Raw genomic sequence first — 16,275 nt, 5'->3', positions numbered from 1 at the left:
AAGTGGGAGATACAGCACCAGGCAGAGCCCTTAAATGACAATGCGCATACCGAGTGCTAGAAGTACAGATCTTTCTAGCAGGAGATACACTTTTATGTTTGTTAGTGGCAGGGGTTAATACTCAGACAGAAGTTGATTACTCTTGGGAGTAAGGGGAATTGGTGCCTGGCCCAGCAAAGACCCAAGCCAGCAGCAGGGGCGTTTCCAAACTCCTGGGCCAATTGGAATTGGGGCTTGCAAGACTGTTTCTTGACATATGATTTTTGTTTTTATTTGTTTTAATAGGAAACACTTTTTAGGTTGTAACCCCCCCACCCCCAATCTTATTTGGATCATTTTTTTAAAAAAGTGTATCTGTCACCCAAAGGTGCTCCTCTGGTGAATTATGGACAGATATGAGAAAGTGTCCTGTTTTATAAACAATTGAACAAGGGGGTACTTGGAACATTAGCGGTGTGAATTCCTGCTCCTTTTCTAGGATCTGGAATCTACTTCTAAATAAAACAGCAGATTGGCTCCATCAGAAGGTGCTGGTGAAACAAATCTTTCCCTTTCCCAAGTCGCCTGGTGTTTGATTTAAAACTCCTCTCTGAGGACAGGGAGAACCTTCAAAAGAAAATTCACCACAGGTTGGGGGGCTACAGTGACAAAGGGAAATCGTGTCAAAGAGCGTCTTTCCCCTCCTTCTGCTGACAGGAAACATGAGCAGAAGAGGTGAAGAGTCTTTTTCAAAGACATCTTAAATCTCCACTGCTGTCTCTCTTCCAAATGAAACAGGATCCTGGTATTGCTGCCCCAGAAACTTTTCGCAAATTGGAAAAGTGGGAGCAGGTATAAAACAATAGGTTAGCATCCCCATTTCATGGATTTAAAGAACAAGGAAAAACAGTATCCCCACGCAGTTGAGTGGTCAAAAGATAGTATTGTGTGACTAATCAGTATCATGATACCAGCTGAGAATACTAGAGGGCTTTGACCATTAAAGAATACAAATTTGATATGCATTTGCATTAAAATTTATGGGTGGGGGACAGGTAAAGCATGTCATTTCCACACAGTTTTTGCTTCAGTTTAGCTTCTTAACTATATTGCCCTCCCCAAAAGTTATACAGAGTGTTTTTCATCAGGAATTGCTCTGCTGATTTACTTCCCCAAGTTTTTTTCAGGCTGTTTTTGCACCAATATTTCTGAAAGAAATGCACCAGAAGTGTTTCTTTTTCTGGAGTCTGTACAGCTTGCTGCTCACCTCCAGGTTCATTTTCCAGAATCAGGCTGTAGTGCAATTGTTTTTCTGCTTCCTGTTGCATGAGATTGGGGGAGTGGCTCCAGACATAGGGTGACAGTGAATAAAAAATTTCCTGTTGGAGTAGAACAGCATGCACAGTTCTGCCAAAAGCTAAGCCCAGCGGCTGAGAAGCGAGCCACCTTCTGCCTTGGACATAGCCGCTGCCTCAGAGTTTACATGAACAGGTAAATCTTCTTTTGGGGTGCTTGCTCTATGGGACTGTGTGGGGCATGTGGGCTGGCCAGAATGTCGCGGGCAGAGAACAGAGATTGAGTGAATTGCTTTTGGTGCTGTTTTATGCACAGTGGCTTAAAGACACCAGAGTACCTAAAGACAGTGCTTCCCAAATTATTTACTTAAAATGCAGTATGGTCTCAGCACAGTTCTGTCTATGCAGGAAGTTGTTGTTCGGGGCAGACCGGCCATTAATCTTACCAGGAGTCCAGGATCATTCCTAGTGGGCCTACGTGCTGAAGGGCCCAGTGGCAAAGCTAAAGGGGCCATCAGTCACAGCAGCCAGCGGTGGCATCTGCAAAGATGTTTGTCTCTATATAAATAGCTTGGAGAATCCTGATTATAGAAGAGCTTTTACCCTATTAAGATATGATGTCTTACCCTCTGCTGTCCTGGAAGACAAATATAAGAAGACAGCTTATGAAAAATGTTTGTGCCCATGCGGAGATGGGAGTGTTGAGTCCCTATTACATGTTTCCTTTGAGTGTAAAATATATGTGTCAAGCCCGGTGGCGCCCCCTGGCGGTGGTGACGGCGGGTCCTGGTGGGCTGACTCCGGCGGGTCCGTCCTGGGATGGTGGGTTGGCTTGGTGGGGACAGGGATGAGCGGGTCCCTTCCCCTGGCTGCCTCAGAAAGGGCGGCCCCTGTCTGTACCGGAGTTCTCCGGACAGCAATTGGCTCCACCCGGTCAGCTGCACCTTGGCTTCAGGGCAGTCTGACCTCACACCTCTCCTCCTCGGCTTGCCAGGAGAGCCCTCTTAAGTACCCTTTGGCCCATTTCAGCCCCACCCCCTCTCCCATGCTCCTCCACCCACAGTCATCCCCACCACCTGGGCCAGGTGTGGCCAAACCTGCTGGCCCCACCCGGTCCTAGCCCATTGGCGGGCTCCATGGATCCCTCCCGCCTCCCTGGCCCGACTGCCCTCCCTCCTCCTGACTGGCGGCGGGCTGGGCCGCTCCTGGCCGCGCTCGGCCTGTTCCGTTCCCGCCCGAGGGCTGGGCTGGGCCTGGTTGGCCTCCTTCCCTCCCCCCCCTGCCACCGTGGGGCGGGGTCCGGGCTGGCCGGGAGCGCCTGCGCCGGCGTCTGGCTGCCCAGCGCGGCCCGGGCCGGCCTGCCCCTGGCCTTCCCGCTGCCTGCGCCCCGCCGCCGCCTGGGCGCCCCGCCGACAAACGGCCATCCGCCCGCATGCTCGGCCGGCAGCCGGGCGGGCGCTCCGGGGAAGGGCGGGCCGCCTCGCGGGCCGTTGCGCCTCACGCCCTCTCCCCCTGCGCCGCCATCCCCCAGGTAAGCGATGGTGGGGGATTGGGGGGGCGGCTGGGTGTTGTTGCGGGGGCGGGGGGGCCGCCGTGAGAGACGGGTGGGCGTTGCCGCGGGGGCGGGGGGGGCCACCGTGGGAGACGGGTGGGCGTTGCTGTGGGGGCGAGGGGGTCGCCGCGGCAAGTCCGAGGCCTCCGGGCCGGGCCTCGGACAATATGATCATATTAGGGAAATATATATGAAACCTATAATTGATAGTCTTCCGGGGAAAGAGAGAACAAATTGTATTACCATCATGTTAGCAGACAGGAATAGGGAAACGACGCTCCAAGTGGCAAAATATGGCTGGATGGTCATTAACAGGAGGAAATCCTGGCTTAGTGTGCAGAATCCTAGATAAGTATTGTTATAATTTGATAATATAAGGTAATTTGAATTTTAGGTATTTATATTATGTAAATTATAGTAAGCTACAGTTTTAATGATTGCCTGGATATTTTAAGTTTATATTGTTGCCAAATAATTATGCTTTTAGGACTGATCAATTTTTTAAGTAAATTTCTAAAGGTGGTAATTTGTTGAGATATGTACCTTTTAAATATTTATTTTAAAATGGCATGGTCTCGCTGATGTACAATCAGGGCTTTTTTTCTGGGAAAAGAGGTGGTGGAACTCAGTGGGTTGCCCTCGGAGAAAATGGTCACATGGCTGGTGGCCCCGCCCCCTGATCTCCAGATAGAGGGGAGTTGAGATCCCCCCCCCGTGCTGCTGAGCGGCGCGGAGGGCAATCTAAACTCCCCTCTGTCTGGAGATCAGGGGGCGGGGCCACCAGCCATGTGACCATTTTCAAGAGGTTCCGGAACTCCGTTCCCCCGCGTTCCCCCTGAAAAAAAGCCCTGTGTACAATCATGTAATTTTGAATTGATTTCAAAAATGTGATGGCCTCTGACTAATAAACTTTGTTGTTGTTGTTGTTGATGCATTAAAAAAAGATGTATGTGCAAGGAGAGAAGAAGAGTGGTGTAGACTGGGAGATAGGCTAGGGGAACCATGTTCTGGAGAGGAAGAGCTGCCCAGGATCCACTTCCGTGGCAGATGCCTCCACTGTTTCTCTGGGATCCTCTTGCAGTTTCAGCCTAGCCCAGGTTTCATGGACAGAAATCTACTGTTTTTAAGGCAATCCCAAAGCTGCTACTTCTCTAGTGGCTATGCTGTGCCAACATCCGATCCATGTATACTTGGACATAATTCCCATTGAAGCCAGTGGACTTTAGCACATAAATCACCAGACCTGCCTCAATGGAGGGAGGGAGGAGTGTTCTTTCGACTAAGTGCCTGGCAATCCTACTGTAAGTGGATTTAAAAGTAAAAACACAGGTCATAGACAGCCTCTGCCCTAATTACATACAGGTTCTGTTGGTTAAGGGCCAGCATATAGGAGTCCTCCTGTGTATTAACGTCTACTAAGTGCTGGGACTGCATTCAAAAGTGAAAGTATGCCTTTCTATTCCCCCCCTTCAGTTATTCATGCTCCAATGGAATATTTGTGATTGTGTATATGGGGGGGGGGCTTTAAAAGGTAAAGTTTCAGCCCTTCACAAGCAGAAGAATTTATATATATTGTGAAATAAAGAGGGAGTACTCCAGATGCTCACTTAAAAATAAGTCTGGAAGTACTGTTATTATTATTAAAATTAGGGTTGCCTGGTTCCCTTACCCTCCTAGTGGGGGTGGGGGACCTGGCACTTACCTTTGGTGATCACGCACACGTGTTCTCCTGCTGGCTGTGATGACATCACTTATGAAAGTGATGCCATTGTGTCTGGCAGGAGCCATGCTCCTGTGCTTCATAGGGGCCACAGGGAGGTTTTTTGCCTCCCAGTCCCTTTTCCTAGGCCTTTCCCTCCTGCTGGCCAGATGAGTGGTGGTGGGGGTCAGAGGCTGGGACAAGAGGATCCCCTGCCCCCACCGGGGACTGGCAGCCATAATTAAAATAATTAGTCCCTTGTCTAATTTATTGCACTTTTGCTTATCTTCACCACTGTATGAGACAAAGGCTTGAACCTCTGATCTCTGTCATCATTCATTATGCGTGAACTCTTCAAAGCCTCTAATGTAAAGAATGACACCTGATTTGTCTCTTTGCTCAGTTCCTCTCTCCCCCTTTCCTTCGATAATTTGTTGCATTAAAAAGAGGAAAAAAATATATATATTTTTCATTGCAATTCAGAAAGTAAGGTTGCCAGATTCCCTCCTGGCAATCGGCAGGTGATGGGAATGACTGCAGGGGGTGGGACAACAGGGTGTGCTCGCTGGTGATGTAATGACATTGCCAGTGATGCAGTAATGTCTCTTCTGCAAGTGATGTCATCACATCGCTGGCTCACCAGAACTGCTTTGGTATTTAAGCAAAAACTCTTATTTTTTCCTAAATACCAGGACTTTTCCTGGTGATGTGATGACATCACTTTCAGGCATACAAGAAGTGACATCAGCACAACTTCTGCAATATCACTACATTGCTAGCAAGCACATGCTATAGCCAATAAGCGCCCCCCTCCATTTAATAATAATAACAATCGATTTCTGTACTGCCATTCAGGACAACTTAATGCCCACTCAGAGCAGTTTACAAAGTATGTTATTATTATCCCCACAACAAACACCCTGTGAGGTGGGTGGGGCTGAGAGAGCTCCTAGAAGCTGTGATTGACCCAACATCACCCAGCTGGCATCAAGCGAAGGAGTGGGGAATCAAACCTGGCTCTCCAGATTAGAGTCCTGCGCTCTTAACCACTACACCAAACTGACTCTCATTTGTTCCCCTGCTGGCCAGCTGAGGGACCGCGGAAGATGGGGGGCTGGCAACCCCATCAGGAAGTGAGCTCTGATACATGAAATCTCATGCTGGAATAAATACATTTAGTCTTCAAGATGCCACTGAATTTTTATAGTGTAGGAAAGAGTCTGCATAGCATACATGGGGGGGGGCAGACTTACTGCACTCTGGAGCTCTTCCTTGTTGCACCAGGAATGACATCATTACCGGTGTGTCAAGGAAGAGCTCAGGTGTGGGAGCGCATTTTGGAGTTTTTTAGCCTTTTAGTTAGGGAACACTTTTTAGTTCTATGTCCTTAAACCTGACCCACAGCATGAAAGGGTACCACTTGGAAGCTTTTTTTCTGGGACCACTTTTTGCTTTCCCATCCATTCCTGATCCTTGATATGCTTAGAACAGAATGGTCAACAGTTTCCCACCCCTCTCCAAAACCACTGCATAGACAGAGTATTATTCCTGAAGCATTCTGAGGGTAACTTATGGGACGAGCATATCTGCGGGACCGCCTCTCAACATACATTCCACAGAAGGCCCTTCGTTTGGCCAGAAAACAACTTATGGTGGTCCCTGGCCCCAAGGATGTTTGCCTGGCCTCAGCCAGGGCCTTCTCGGTTCTGGTTCCAACCTGGTGAAACTCTTTGGCTGTTGAAGTTTGGGCCCAGCGAGATTTACTATCCTTCCACCAGACCTATAAGACAGAGATGTTCCACCAGGCATGTGGTTGAGGTTGGGGCGTGGGTGGGCTCCCTTGCCAGTCTCCTTTTGTTGAGGGGAGACTGAAACCCCCTCACCCCAGTTTCCAGTGACACATTTAATATTCGCTACCAGTTCCCATCTCGTGATAATTTGGCTGGGTTAAGCAATATGGACTGTCGCCTTGAGTTTTATGTTTATTGAATTTAATGTCTTTTAATGTGATTTTATTATGATCATGTGATGTTATCTGCTCTATGCCTTCTTGTGGGGAGAGAGGACTATAAATTTAATAATCAATAAAAAAATTTAAAAAATGGAGATTTGCTCATCCAATAGCCACTCAAAATAGCGAGGATCAAATTGTTCCTTATTTCATTTTTATATTTGCCAACTTAAATTTTTGCCAGTTGTTTCCATTCTTCATTCCTCTTTGTTGGTTCGGTAGATTACTTTGCATTGTATTATTGTTGTGTTGCTAAATTAGTGTTGTGTTGTACTATGTAGTATACATGTAGTTTTTTGCCTCCATTTTATATGGAACATAGTTTAGTTTATTTGGTGTTTAACCCGCCCTCCCCACAAGTGGGCTCAGGATGGGGTACAACAATTATAAAATACAATTGCATAGCAAAGCAATTAAAATCATATACAAAACCCTCAGATGGTTGGCTACACATTCCTGCCCTCAGCATACAAAGAGGAGGCAGACAGACAGACGAGCTGTACTCGAATACCAGAGACAGGTGGGAGGCTCAACAATGGTCCTGATGCTGGCCTCAGCCATAAGCCTGGCGGAACATCTCTGTCTTGCAGGCCCGCCAAAATGATGCAAGATCCTGGCGGACCCAGGTGTCCTCAGACAGAAAGTTCCACCAGGTTGGGGCTGGGACTGAAACGGCCCTGGCCCTGGTCAAGGCCAAATGAGCCTCCCTAGGGCTAGGGATCACCAGTAAGTTCTTACCCGCTGATTGAAGCGCTCTCCGGGGCACATACGGGGGAGACATGCGATTTATAGGGCTGATTTCTTGATGCAGCAATAATGAAATAATGCCACAGTTTTATAAAGAAAAGACTGTGCAAGTAAATGGAACATGGCACAAAAATAATCACAGGTTCTCCAGATGATACACTAGGAATTCTTTGTCCAGAACCACAGATGCAGAGGAGTTAGCCGTGTTAGTCTGTGGGAGAGCTGTGGTTATCGAAGGCTCATACTGCATTGGAATTGGATGGTCTAGCTGTTTGGCTGCTACAAACTAACAGGGCAAACTCCTTTGAAGCCAACTGATCCACACACCAAAAGGAGATGTTTACATATACTAGCAAAGGAATGTTTTGGTTGCACCCTCCCCCCCAATTGCCTCTTCTCTCTCCTCCCCTTCTCCTCCCTCCTCTTCTATATTTGACCAGTCTCTGTATCATGCATCTGACGAAGAGAACTTGATTCTTGAAAGCTTATGCTACAATAAAATTGGTTAGTCTTAAAGGTGCTACTGGACTCCTTTAGATTTTGTCCAGAACGCCCAGCTTTTTGTAAAGTCACTCAGCAGGTGCCTACAAGCTAGTTTAACTTTATGGCATGAAGACGTTTGTGTGTGTGCTAAACTTTCACTCCATGCTATTTTTCCTGATTTAAAACACCCCCTGACACCTGCTATTTGCCCTGTTAGGAAATTTTGTGTGTACTGGTAAGCCATTTCAATGTAGAAAATAATATCCAGATTATCACCTCAAGTGACTTCACACATGGCGGCTTGTATCCTCTTTTCCCATAAAGGAAGGCTACAAAGGCCAGAGCAAGTTATCGTACTTGGCTAAGTGGAGACTAGAGCAGGAATCCATATAATCCACATAATTGTATGAAATTGCCATCTTTCCATATCTACGGTGGGATTGTTATAGGGTGGGGATTACTTTTTGTGAAATTCACTTTTTTAGATATAGCTATTTATTTCTCTTATTCTCTTTTTTCTCTTTTAAGAGCAGGGTTTCTCTTTCAGTTCTCCTTGAAGAGAAATCAAGGTGCCCTTTTGTAATTTAAGCCCTTGCAGCTGTTTTATGTTACACAACCCCTGGGCAGTGCTCTAGCAGGAAGATAGGAAGGCTTGAGAAGACACTGCTTGCCTCTGAGCAGCTATAGAGTGAAATTCTGAAATTTTGCAGAACCTCTCTTCCTGCCCCTCCTCTCTTCAAATTTCTTTTTGGTCAAAAAGGAATTGATTAGAAACTGACTTCAAATTCCTTAAAAGAATAAAAGTAAAAGACTGTTGGATTTCAGGAAGAAATCGAGTAAAGAGAAATTAAAATACTTTCTGTTAACAATCATTGTGGAGAGCGAACATAAAAACTGCTGCACAAATACATGGTGTATAAATAGTGGGAAAGCATGGATAAACTTGGCCAAGTCACACAGACTTTCCCACCTACCTGCAAAGATTTCCAACAAATTTGCCTTCAATGCACCACCAGTTTGCTAACCCAATTATTCTGAAATATTTGGATTCTCTCCCTAATGTTTCATTTCTGGTTCCAGATAAACTATGTAATGTTCAGGAGCCGTATACCTGTCTTTGGAGCACAGGGTTTGATTTTTTCAAGTAGTGCGAGAATACTCTGATAGTGATACATCCGAACAGAGGAAAGATGAACTCCAAAGAATCTTCAGAAACAGATGTGCGTGAACGGAAGAAATTCCTTCCCCCTGATGAAATGTCTAAGCAAGGGGAGACACCAGGTAATAGCACCTTCTCTTTTTGCAGTAAGAAGACTTAAAGAGATTTGGAGAGACCAGTGGACTGTGTGTAGCAAAACGCTGCTTCCATAACTCTGAACTATGCTTAGGAATTCTAGTAGCTGCATCTTCAAAGAGTGTTCAGACCTTTGAGGATACTGTTCAACTTTTTCTCCTAGTTACACACCTTGTAAATCGGAGGTTAGAACCTGTGGCATTTAGCAACACATCAAGTCATTACTGTAGAATCTGTGGTGACATAAACATTAAGCCCACTTAGCATCACACCTAGATGCCTTGTCTAAGTTTTCACTATAAGTCACCAACAGTTTTCTCTTTGCGACCATGAAAGCTAGGAACACGTCTACCCCACTGGAATACAAAACCCAAGCAGATATAAAGGTGTGTGAGGCTGTTTCCACATACAGATGCTTCCCCATGGTGCTCTCATTTTCTCTGTGAATGCAATCGAGTACCTATGTGAAGATATTCTCTATGTTCAGTTAGGTCCCCCTTTGCTCCCTCCGTTCCCATACCACACACAATGTGCTACTGGCAGACTCTAGACTTTTAAAAAATGGTAGCTGATATATTACTTTTGTTTGAAGACTATAGCAATACATTTGCTATTGAAAAATCTGGTAGAAACCCCACTGGATGTTAGGAGGGAATGGCACGCAGGAGTGGGAAAAGGGCAAATGGCACAGGATGTGGGCAAGTAGGTCTTGATACAGAATGCTGAACAGGAAGCTTACACAACAATGGTGGGCTGGGTGTGGGGCAAGAATCAGGTAAGGTCCAAACTCTTGGGCTAAAGTCATGACAAATGGAACATTTGTTCTTCTCAACTCAAGGCTTGACCCAGTCACGTAGAATTGTCCTTTGTTGCTCATTCAGAGGTAAATTCCAGAAACACTAACAAGCGTTTTTCTTGCCCTAGCTTGTGATCTGTCAGTGAGCACAATCAAGACATTGCTATCAAACAAAAAAGTTGTGAAATGCGTAGCTTTCCTTTATCGAGTTGTCATCCTCCTCCTCCTCATTGGCATTGGATTTTCTGTTGGTAAGTTATGCAGATTTTGATTGGCGGACCTTTTTTTCAACTCTTCCGCTAGCAGATGAAAAATGGGATTCTTTCAACCTATGGATCAATCATCGTGTGCTTTGGACAAGTTGTGATGAGCCAATGGTAAAGTGAGGAACTGAGAGCTAAGCTACAAGAGATGAATTACACAAGGACATGAACATGAAGAGAGTTGCAATGTTAGCGGGAAGCTGAGTTTTAAAAGAGATCGGAAGGCTTTGTCAATTTCCCCTCTCTACAGAGAGCAAGGGAAGATTGCTCCTTAGAGGGTTTGTTAATTTCCTCTTTGCCTCCTAGAAGGGGAGGTGAAACTGACAGAGCCGTCAGGAGGCCCTTAGAAAGCTTTGCATATGAGCTTATTTATTTATTTAAAACATATCTCACCTTCCCTGCAGATGGGCTCAAGCATCCTTCAACCATGTGTCTTCAGTTGTAGGGAAGAAGGATTAACCTGACAGGATATTTAACCCCAGTGCTGCAGCTAGATCCAAATACCATGAGTGCAGCAAGGTTGTGTAACGGGTTGTTACTGCCTCCTTACTTCTAGTGTGGCCCTCCCATGAAATCCTGCTCCTTGGATCCCGGAGATCCTCACAAACAGTTTAAGGGGCAAAGATCTGCTGTGGGAGAGGTAATCAGAAAAAAATGCCTCCTTCCTCCGCCAGTGGATGTGCCATTCCACTGGTGCAGGTGCTGTTATGCTGGCAGAAGAGGACCTTTGGACCCACTCTAACCTATGGCGTTTTCTCCCATTGATAAACAGGAATAGAGGCTTTCCGGTCTTTTCTGCTTCACATTACTTAAAAAATGCTAGTAGTAGGATTGCCAGGTCCCCTTACCCTCCCGGCAGGGGCGACGGGGACCTGGCACTCACCTTTTTTTCTCCTTGGTGCAGTGTGATAATGTCACTTCTGAGAGTAACATCATTGTGCCGCACCGGGAGGCCTATTCCCCCACCTTTCCCCCCAGGCAGCCAGGTGAGTGATGGTTGGGGGTGGAGGGTGGGAGCAGGGAATCCTCTGCTTCCACCGGAGGACCTGGCAGCCCTAGCTAGTAGGGATGTCAACTTATTTACTACATATTGTTATGCACTTTGGGGGTTCCATCATGGGAGGGGAAGATTTAGCTGTGCACTTTCTAATTCTGTTCTTTTCTCAGTGTTTGCAGCAAAACAGATTGAGCAGCTGGGACGTAGTTTGGTATCACAACAGCAATGTGGTCCACCGTGCCCTCGTTATTGGATTGGATATGAGGGGAAGTGCTACTTCTTTTCAAAGGAAAAACGGGATTGGATCTCTAGCCAGCACTACTGTTCTTCACACAGTGCATCCCTGGCTAGGATTGAAAAAGAAGAAATGGTGAGATGTGGAAATATTCTGTCTCCCAAAGACCGGCCCTTCTAAAAATATCTCTTGCTCTATTTATCACAAAGCTGTCAAACAATAAGCTATCAGTTCAAGCAATTCTATGCTTTGGCTGAGATGGCTGCTATGCTAGAATTTACACCAGTGTAGCTAAGTTGGCATCCTAACCTCCCCCAGCCCCAACATCAACAAGCAAATTAGTACTGGTAGAAAACTAAAGGCCCAACAGCAAAAATAAGCTGTTCTTGTAGAATCCCCAAAATCTGTTACCATCTACCTTAATATAATTTTTCTTCTGACAATGTCTCCCACATTGGCCAATCACAGAAGGCACCAATCATAGTGCAACAAAACCTAATTCATACATACTCCATCCCCCACATAGTGCACGGACCTGGCACCAGGGAGATCTGACAGTATCTTCGTGAACACAGCTAATGCCCAGAAGTTGCCACCCAGGCTGGTAGCCACAAGCTCTAGATCTCCCCTCTAGTATCAGTCCAAGGAACTTTGTTCAGTCAGTAACTTGTTGTGGTCATTTACTGCTTTGGTGGGTTGTACTCCCCACTTTCAGTGGAGTTCATCTGACCCTTGTAGACTCAGTTAAGAGTCTAGGGGTTATACTGGATCCAGTGCTACTACTAGAAAAGCAAGTTAAGATCACCGCAAAAAATGATTTCTACAACCTCACTCTAGCCTGGAAGATGGCTTCCTATATTGACCTGGCCACCTGGATCCATACTGTGGTAACATCAAGATTGGACTATTATAATGCACTAAGTGAACTAGGAGACTCCAGTTGGTGCAAAATGCTGCAGCTTGCCTGTTATCAGGAGCAAGCAAGAGCATGAATCTTCCTCCCATTCTACAGTCATGCCACTGACTACCTATCAGCTACCGGGCTCAATTCAAGATATTGGCTATCACATACAAAGTTCTTCATGGTCTTGGTCTGGCATACCTACGGGACCGCCTCTCTCCCTGTGTTCCTCCTCGGCAGCTTTGCTCATTTGAACAGGGTCTCCTGCAGGTGCCACCCTGCACATGGGCAAAATCAACAGCAGCCTATACAGGGCTTTCTCTGTGGTGGCCCCAACCCTGTGGAACGGCCTGCTTGAGGAGGTCAGAAGAGACCCCACTCTCCCAGCTTTCCACAAACCATGCAAAACTGAATTATTCAGAAAGGCTTTTTACTCAGAGAGGAGGGTTGTATTATAGGGAAGGGGCCTCAGATGCTTCACTAACGAGTTGGGGACCATAGACATCACCACCATGTTGCCTTAAGTATATGCTGTAACTTTAAGAATATGCTCCTATGTGGTACCTGTGTTTCAAGTATGATCCTACTGGGTAGTTACATGTTGTCTAATGTCAGTCCTAGAATTCCTTATGCTCTGTTTCAGCATTTCTTCAACTCTATATTGGATTCTTCCTAATGCTATGTCTTTGTAAACTTGTATTTATTTACTCTATGCCAGTGTTTATGCAAATGATGTTGATATTGTTTCTGCTAATCTCACATTACATCACCTGCCTTGATTCTCAGTGAGAAAGGCGGACTATTAATGACATGTATGTATGTATGTATGTATGTATGTATGGATGGATGGATGGATGGATGGATGGATGGATGGATGGATGGATATCCCAGGCCAACATTCTAAAATCCATCTCTTCTGACTTTTAAAGGATTTTGTGATGCGTCTCAAAGGCAAAGATATCTATTGGATTGGACTACGGAGAGTCTTCAGCAAGGACTGGACATGGGCAGATGGAGAAAATGCAACGTGAGTCATCCTGTTTCCCTTCAGTCCAGTGGCTTCAGTGTCTGTGTTTAGCAGGTCTGCAGCTCACTGTTTATAGGCTGATCAGTCTTGCCAATAAATGGTTGCACAAAATCTCAAAATTAATCTGAAATTAGGGGTCAGAGGCAATGATAATACCAAGCAGCACGAAGCCCAGGTCCATCCACTGTGCAACTTGGCCCAGCCACCATGCAGCCCAGCCAGACTTTTCCCAGGGAGAGGTTGCTGGGGCTAGGGAAAGAGGGAAAGCTGAAGACAGGAATAAAGGTAGGTCGGCTGGTGGGTGGGAAGGAGAAAAGGAAGCTGTGAAAGGAGTGAGGCCGTGGGGGCTGCCAGGAGGAGAGAAAGAGGAAATAGTGTGAGAAAGGGGATACAGGGGGAAAGGAGGTGCTCCCTGCAAGTCCTTGTGTATCCCCCACTTGTTACATCTAATTTTGAAGTGGGAGACTAGAGTACGGATCAAAAATCTACACAACACGGCCAGGGTTAAGCAAAGGGTTTTTTCGACAAACCTGAGGGAAGCCCCAGGTTTGCAGAAAAATCTGAAATGTTTTTAAAAAATACATTGGGAGATTTTAAAAAAACAAAATAATAGAAGCAGTGACTGCAGGTTTAAGAAATGAATACCCACTGAGCGCTCATGAGACTACATTCTGAAATCCTGGCAGCCGTTTTGGGGGTTGGTGGACAACAACAAATATATTCATGAGCCTTCCACCCTTTGGCTTCTGTCAGTCAAATGAGGGTCTGGGAAATGATGGGAAGAAGAGAAGGATGCAGGGGAAGGGAACAGAAGAGGAGGCTGAATGGTTATAGTGACCACCTTAGTGAATGTTCTGAATGCCCACCTTGAACATATGACAAAACAATATTCAGACTTACACATGATATAGCTTGTGATGACTTGAAAAGCCATGAAACTGGGTGAACACCCCTGATATCTAATGATCCTGTTTCGAGGCTTCTTGGCAATGAAGCAGATACACAGTTTTCATCCTTATATGAATATATAAGACTACCTTATGCAATCAGGCCGACGGAATTGTCTGATCACAATTCTGATGTCTTCCAACATTGCATCTGTTTTGACATTATAATGCCGTTACTGGTGTAGTTAGTTATTTTGACAGTTTCTGAAAAGTATCGAGGGCTTGTTTAGGGCACTAATTAGATGACTTTCCAAAATAATCATAGGACTCCACACATGTGGAAAATAAGTTGGAACAGGGTATCCATACACTCTCTTTAGGAACAAGCATGAACCTGATGTGTTAGAAATCGAGGATCTTTCTGATGGATTCAACAGAAGTTGCATAGCTTTCATGTTTACATTTGTGTGTGCTCCCTCCCTCCAAAAATATGCATGCAGCGTGTTTTTCCAGTGTCCCGCTATGCCTGCTGCTCTCAGGAAATGTCTGAATCTTACTTGACTCTCATTTTGTTGCAGAATGGAAGTCATTGGAGGAGGAGGAGACTGTGCATTTCTAGACAATACAGCCAAAGCCATTTCTTCAGGATGTCACACAAAATTACCTTGGATCTGCAGCAAACCTGCGGCATATGCAACAACAGAAGTCGCAGATACATAGGCGGAAACATGTGGTTGGGAAAAATAGATGCAACCCTTGCTTACCACCTAGCAGCGACAATAATGCTGCTGTGACTTGGTATTATTTGACTGGGTAGCACATTGCCTGCATGTTTATTCTTTGCAACACTGGGCTAGATCCACTAGGGAGAGAATTCTGCTGGCACAAGAAGCCCTTCCACTGGCACGAGGAGGAAAGCTTTGCCATTCGTGAAGGATCCATGGTCCAACCCTTTGAACGGAGTTCTGAATATTAACGTACAGTTACCACAGGATTTTTAGCATCAAATGCAACAAGTGTGAAATTACAACATATGTACATACACTATCCTCTAGCTACCAGCTTGTGAAGCATGCTTTGTGATGGAGTGATAGCCGATGTTAGGCTGATCACCAATCTCGTTAGCAATGGTGTAAATATGTCTTTGTGCATATTTGTTTGTATATCAATAATGAAAACTCTTTCTATTCGTTGACATATGTAGGTAGAACACATACCTTTGAAAACTCCGTTTTGGGATTGCTGAGCAATATGTGTGAATGTGATTATTATAAGGAAGGGAGTTGGATTGTGACAATGGCAAATCGAATCACCTTTGCTGAAGACAAAAATGTAGATTGATGTAATTGAAAACATGGTTCCAGAAGCAGTGAACAGAAACTGATGTGGCCCTGGCAGGGTGTATACGTAACTGCAGGGTGCTAACATTGTTCCACTGTAGGATCTTTAATTGCCCAGATAGTGAATACAAAAGAGTAATTTAAAGGTCCTGTGTTTACAGTCACTCCAACTATTCTGTTCTCTTCTTCTAAGTTAACTTCTAAGTTATTATATTTGCTTTAATGAAACATTTTATATTTTCATTTACATTACCAAAGGTCCATCTAATACACCATCCTGTTTCTCACAGTGGCCAATTAGATGCCCTTGAAACCCACAGCAAGGGACAACGGCCAAAGCCTCCCCTTTCACCCATCAGCAGGAATTCAAACGGATCCTGCAATTGATCCCGTTCGGCCAGCATGCCCGAAAGCTACTGATGGACTTAGAAAATAACACATTAACTCAAAAGTATTTCAAATACAAATATTAAAGAAGCATACATCCAGACGATATTTCCAAATTAAAAGAGTTAAATACATATACTGAAGTATCAAAAAGGGCAATAAAAACAATTAGGAGGCCTTTCCAAAAGAGGAAAGAGGGAAAAGAAAAATGGCTGGGAGAGGACTTTTAACCTGTGCATTGCAACCTCTTCCTCCTGAAAACATCTTTCATAGAGGTCTCAAAATCAATACACCGACAATAAGGTATTAACTTCTGTCTGCCATTTCTCCACTGAAAATTACAAAGTAGCAGCTTGTTGGAGTGGCTGGCCCTTTCTCCTAG

The 16,275-nt window shown here is 45.3% G+C and overlaps 1 protein-coding gene across 1 annotated transcript; it reads left to right on the top strand.

The window, feature by feature from the left end:
• The first annotated feature begins 1,354 nt into the window (after positions 1 to 1,354).
• LOC129329205 (C-type lectin domain family 2 member B-like) lies at positions 1,355 to 15,361 on the top strand. Its single transcript, XM_054978662.1, has 6 exons — positions 1,355 to 1,470; positions 8,847 to 9,047; positions 9,985 to 10,107; positions 11,287 to 11,486; positions 13,182 to 13,279; positions 14,745 to 15,361. The coding sequence occupies exons 2-6, from the start codon at positions 8,957 to 8,959 to the stop codon at positions 14,884 to 14,886; spliced, it is 654 nt and encodes a 217-aa protein (XP_054834637.1). The 5' UTR covers positions 1,355 to 1,470; positions 8,847 to 8,956; the 3' UTR covers positions 14,887 to 15,361.
• The last annotated feature ends 914 nt before the right edge of the window (positions 15,362 to 16,275 follow it).

Source organism: Eublepharis macularius, chromosome 4 (genome assembly GCF_028583425.1).
Source record: "Eublepharis macularius isolate TG4126 chromosome 4, MPM_Emac_v1.0, whole genome shotgun sequence".
Taxonomy (NCBI): Eukaryota; Metazoa; Chordata; class Lepidosauria; order Squamata; family Eublepharidae; genus Eublepharis; species Eublepharis macularius.
The sequence above is the reverse complement of the archived record's forward strand: the minus strand, read 5'-3'. Positions and strand labels throughout refer to the sequence as shown.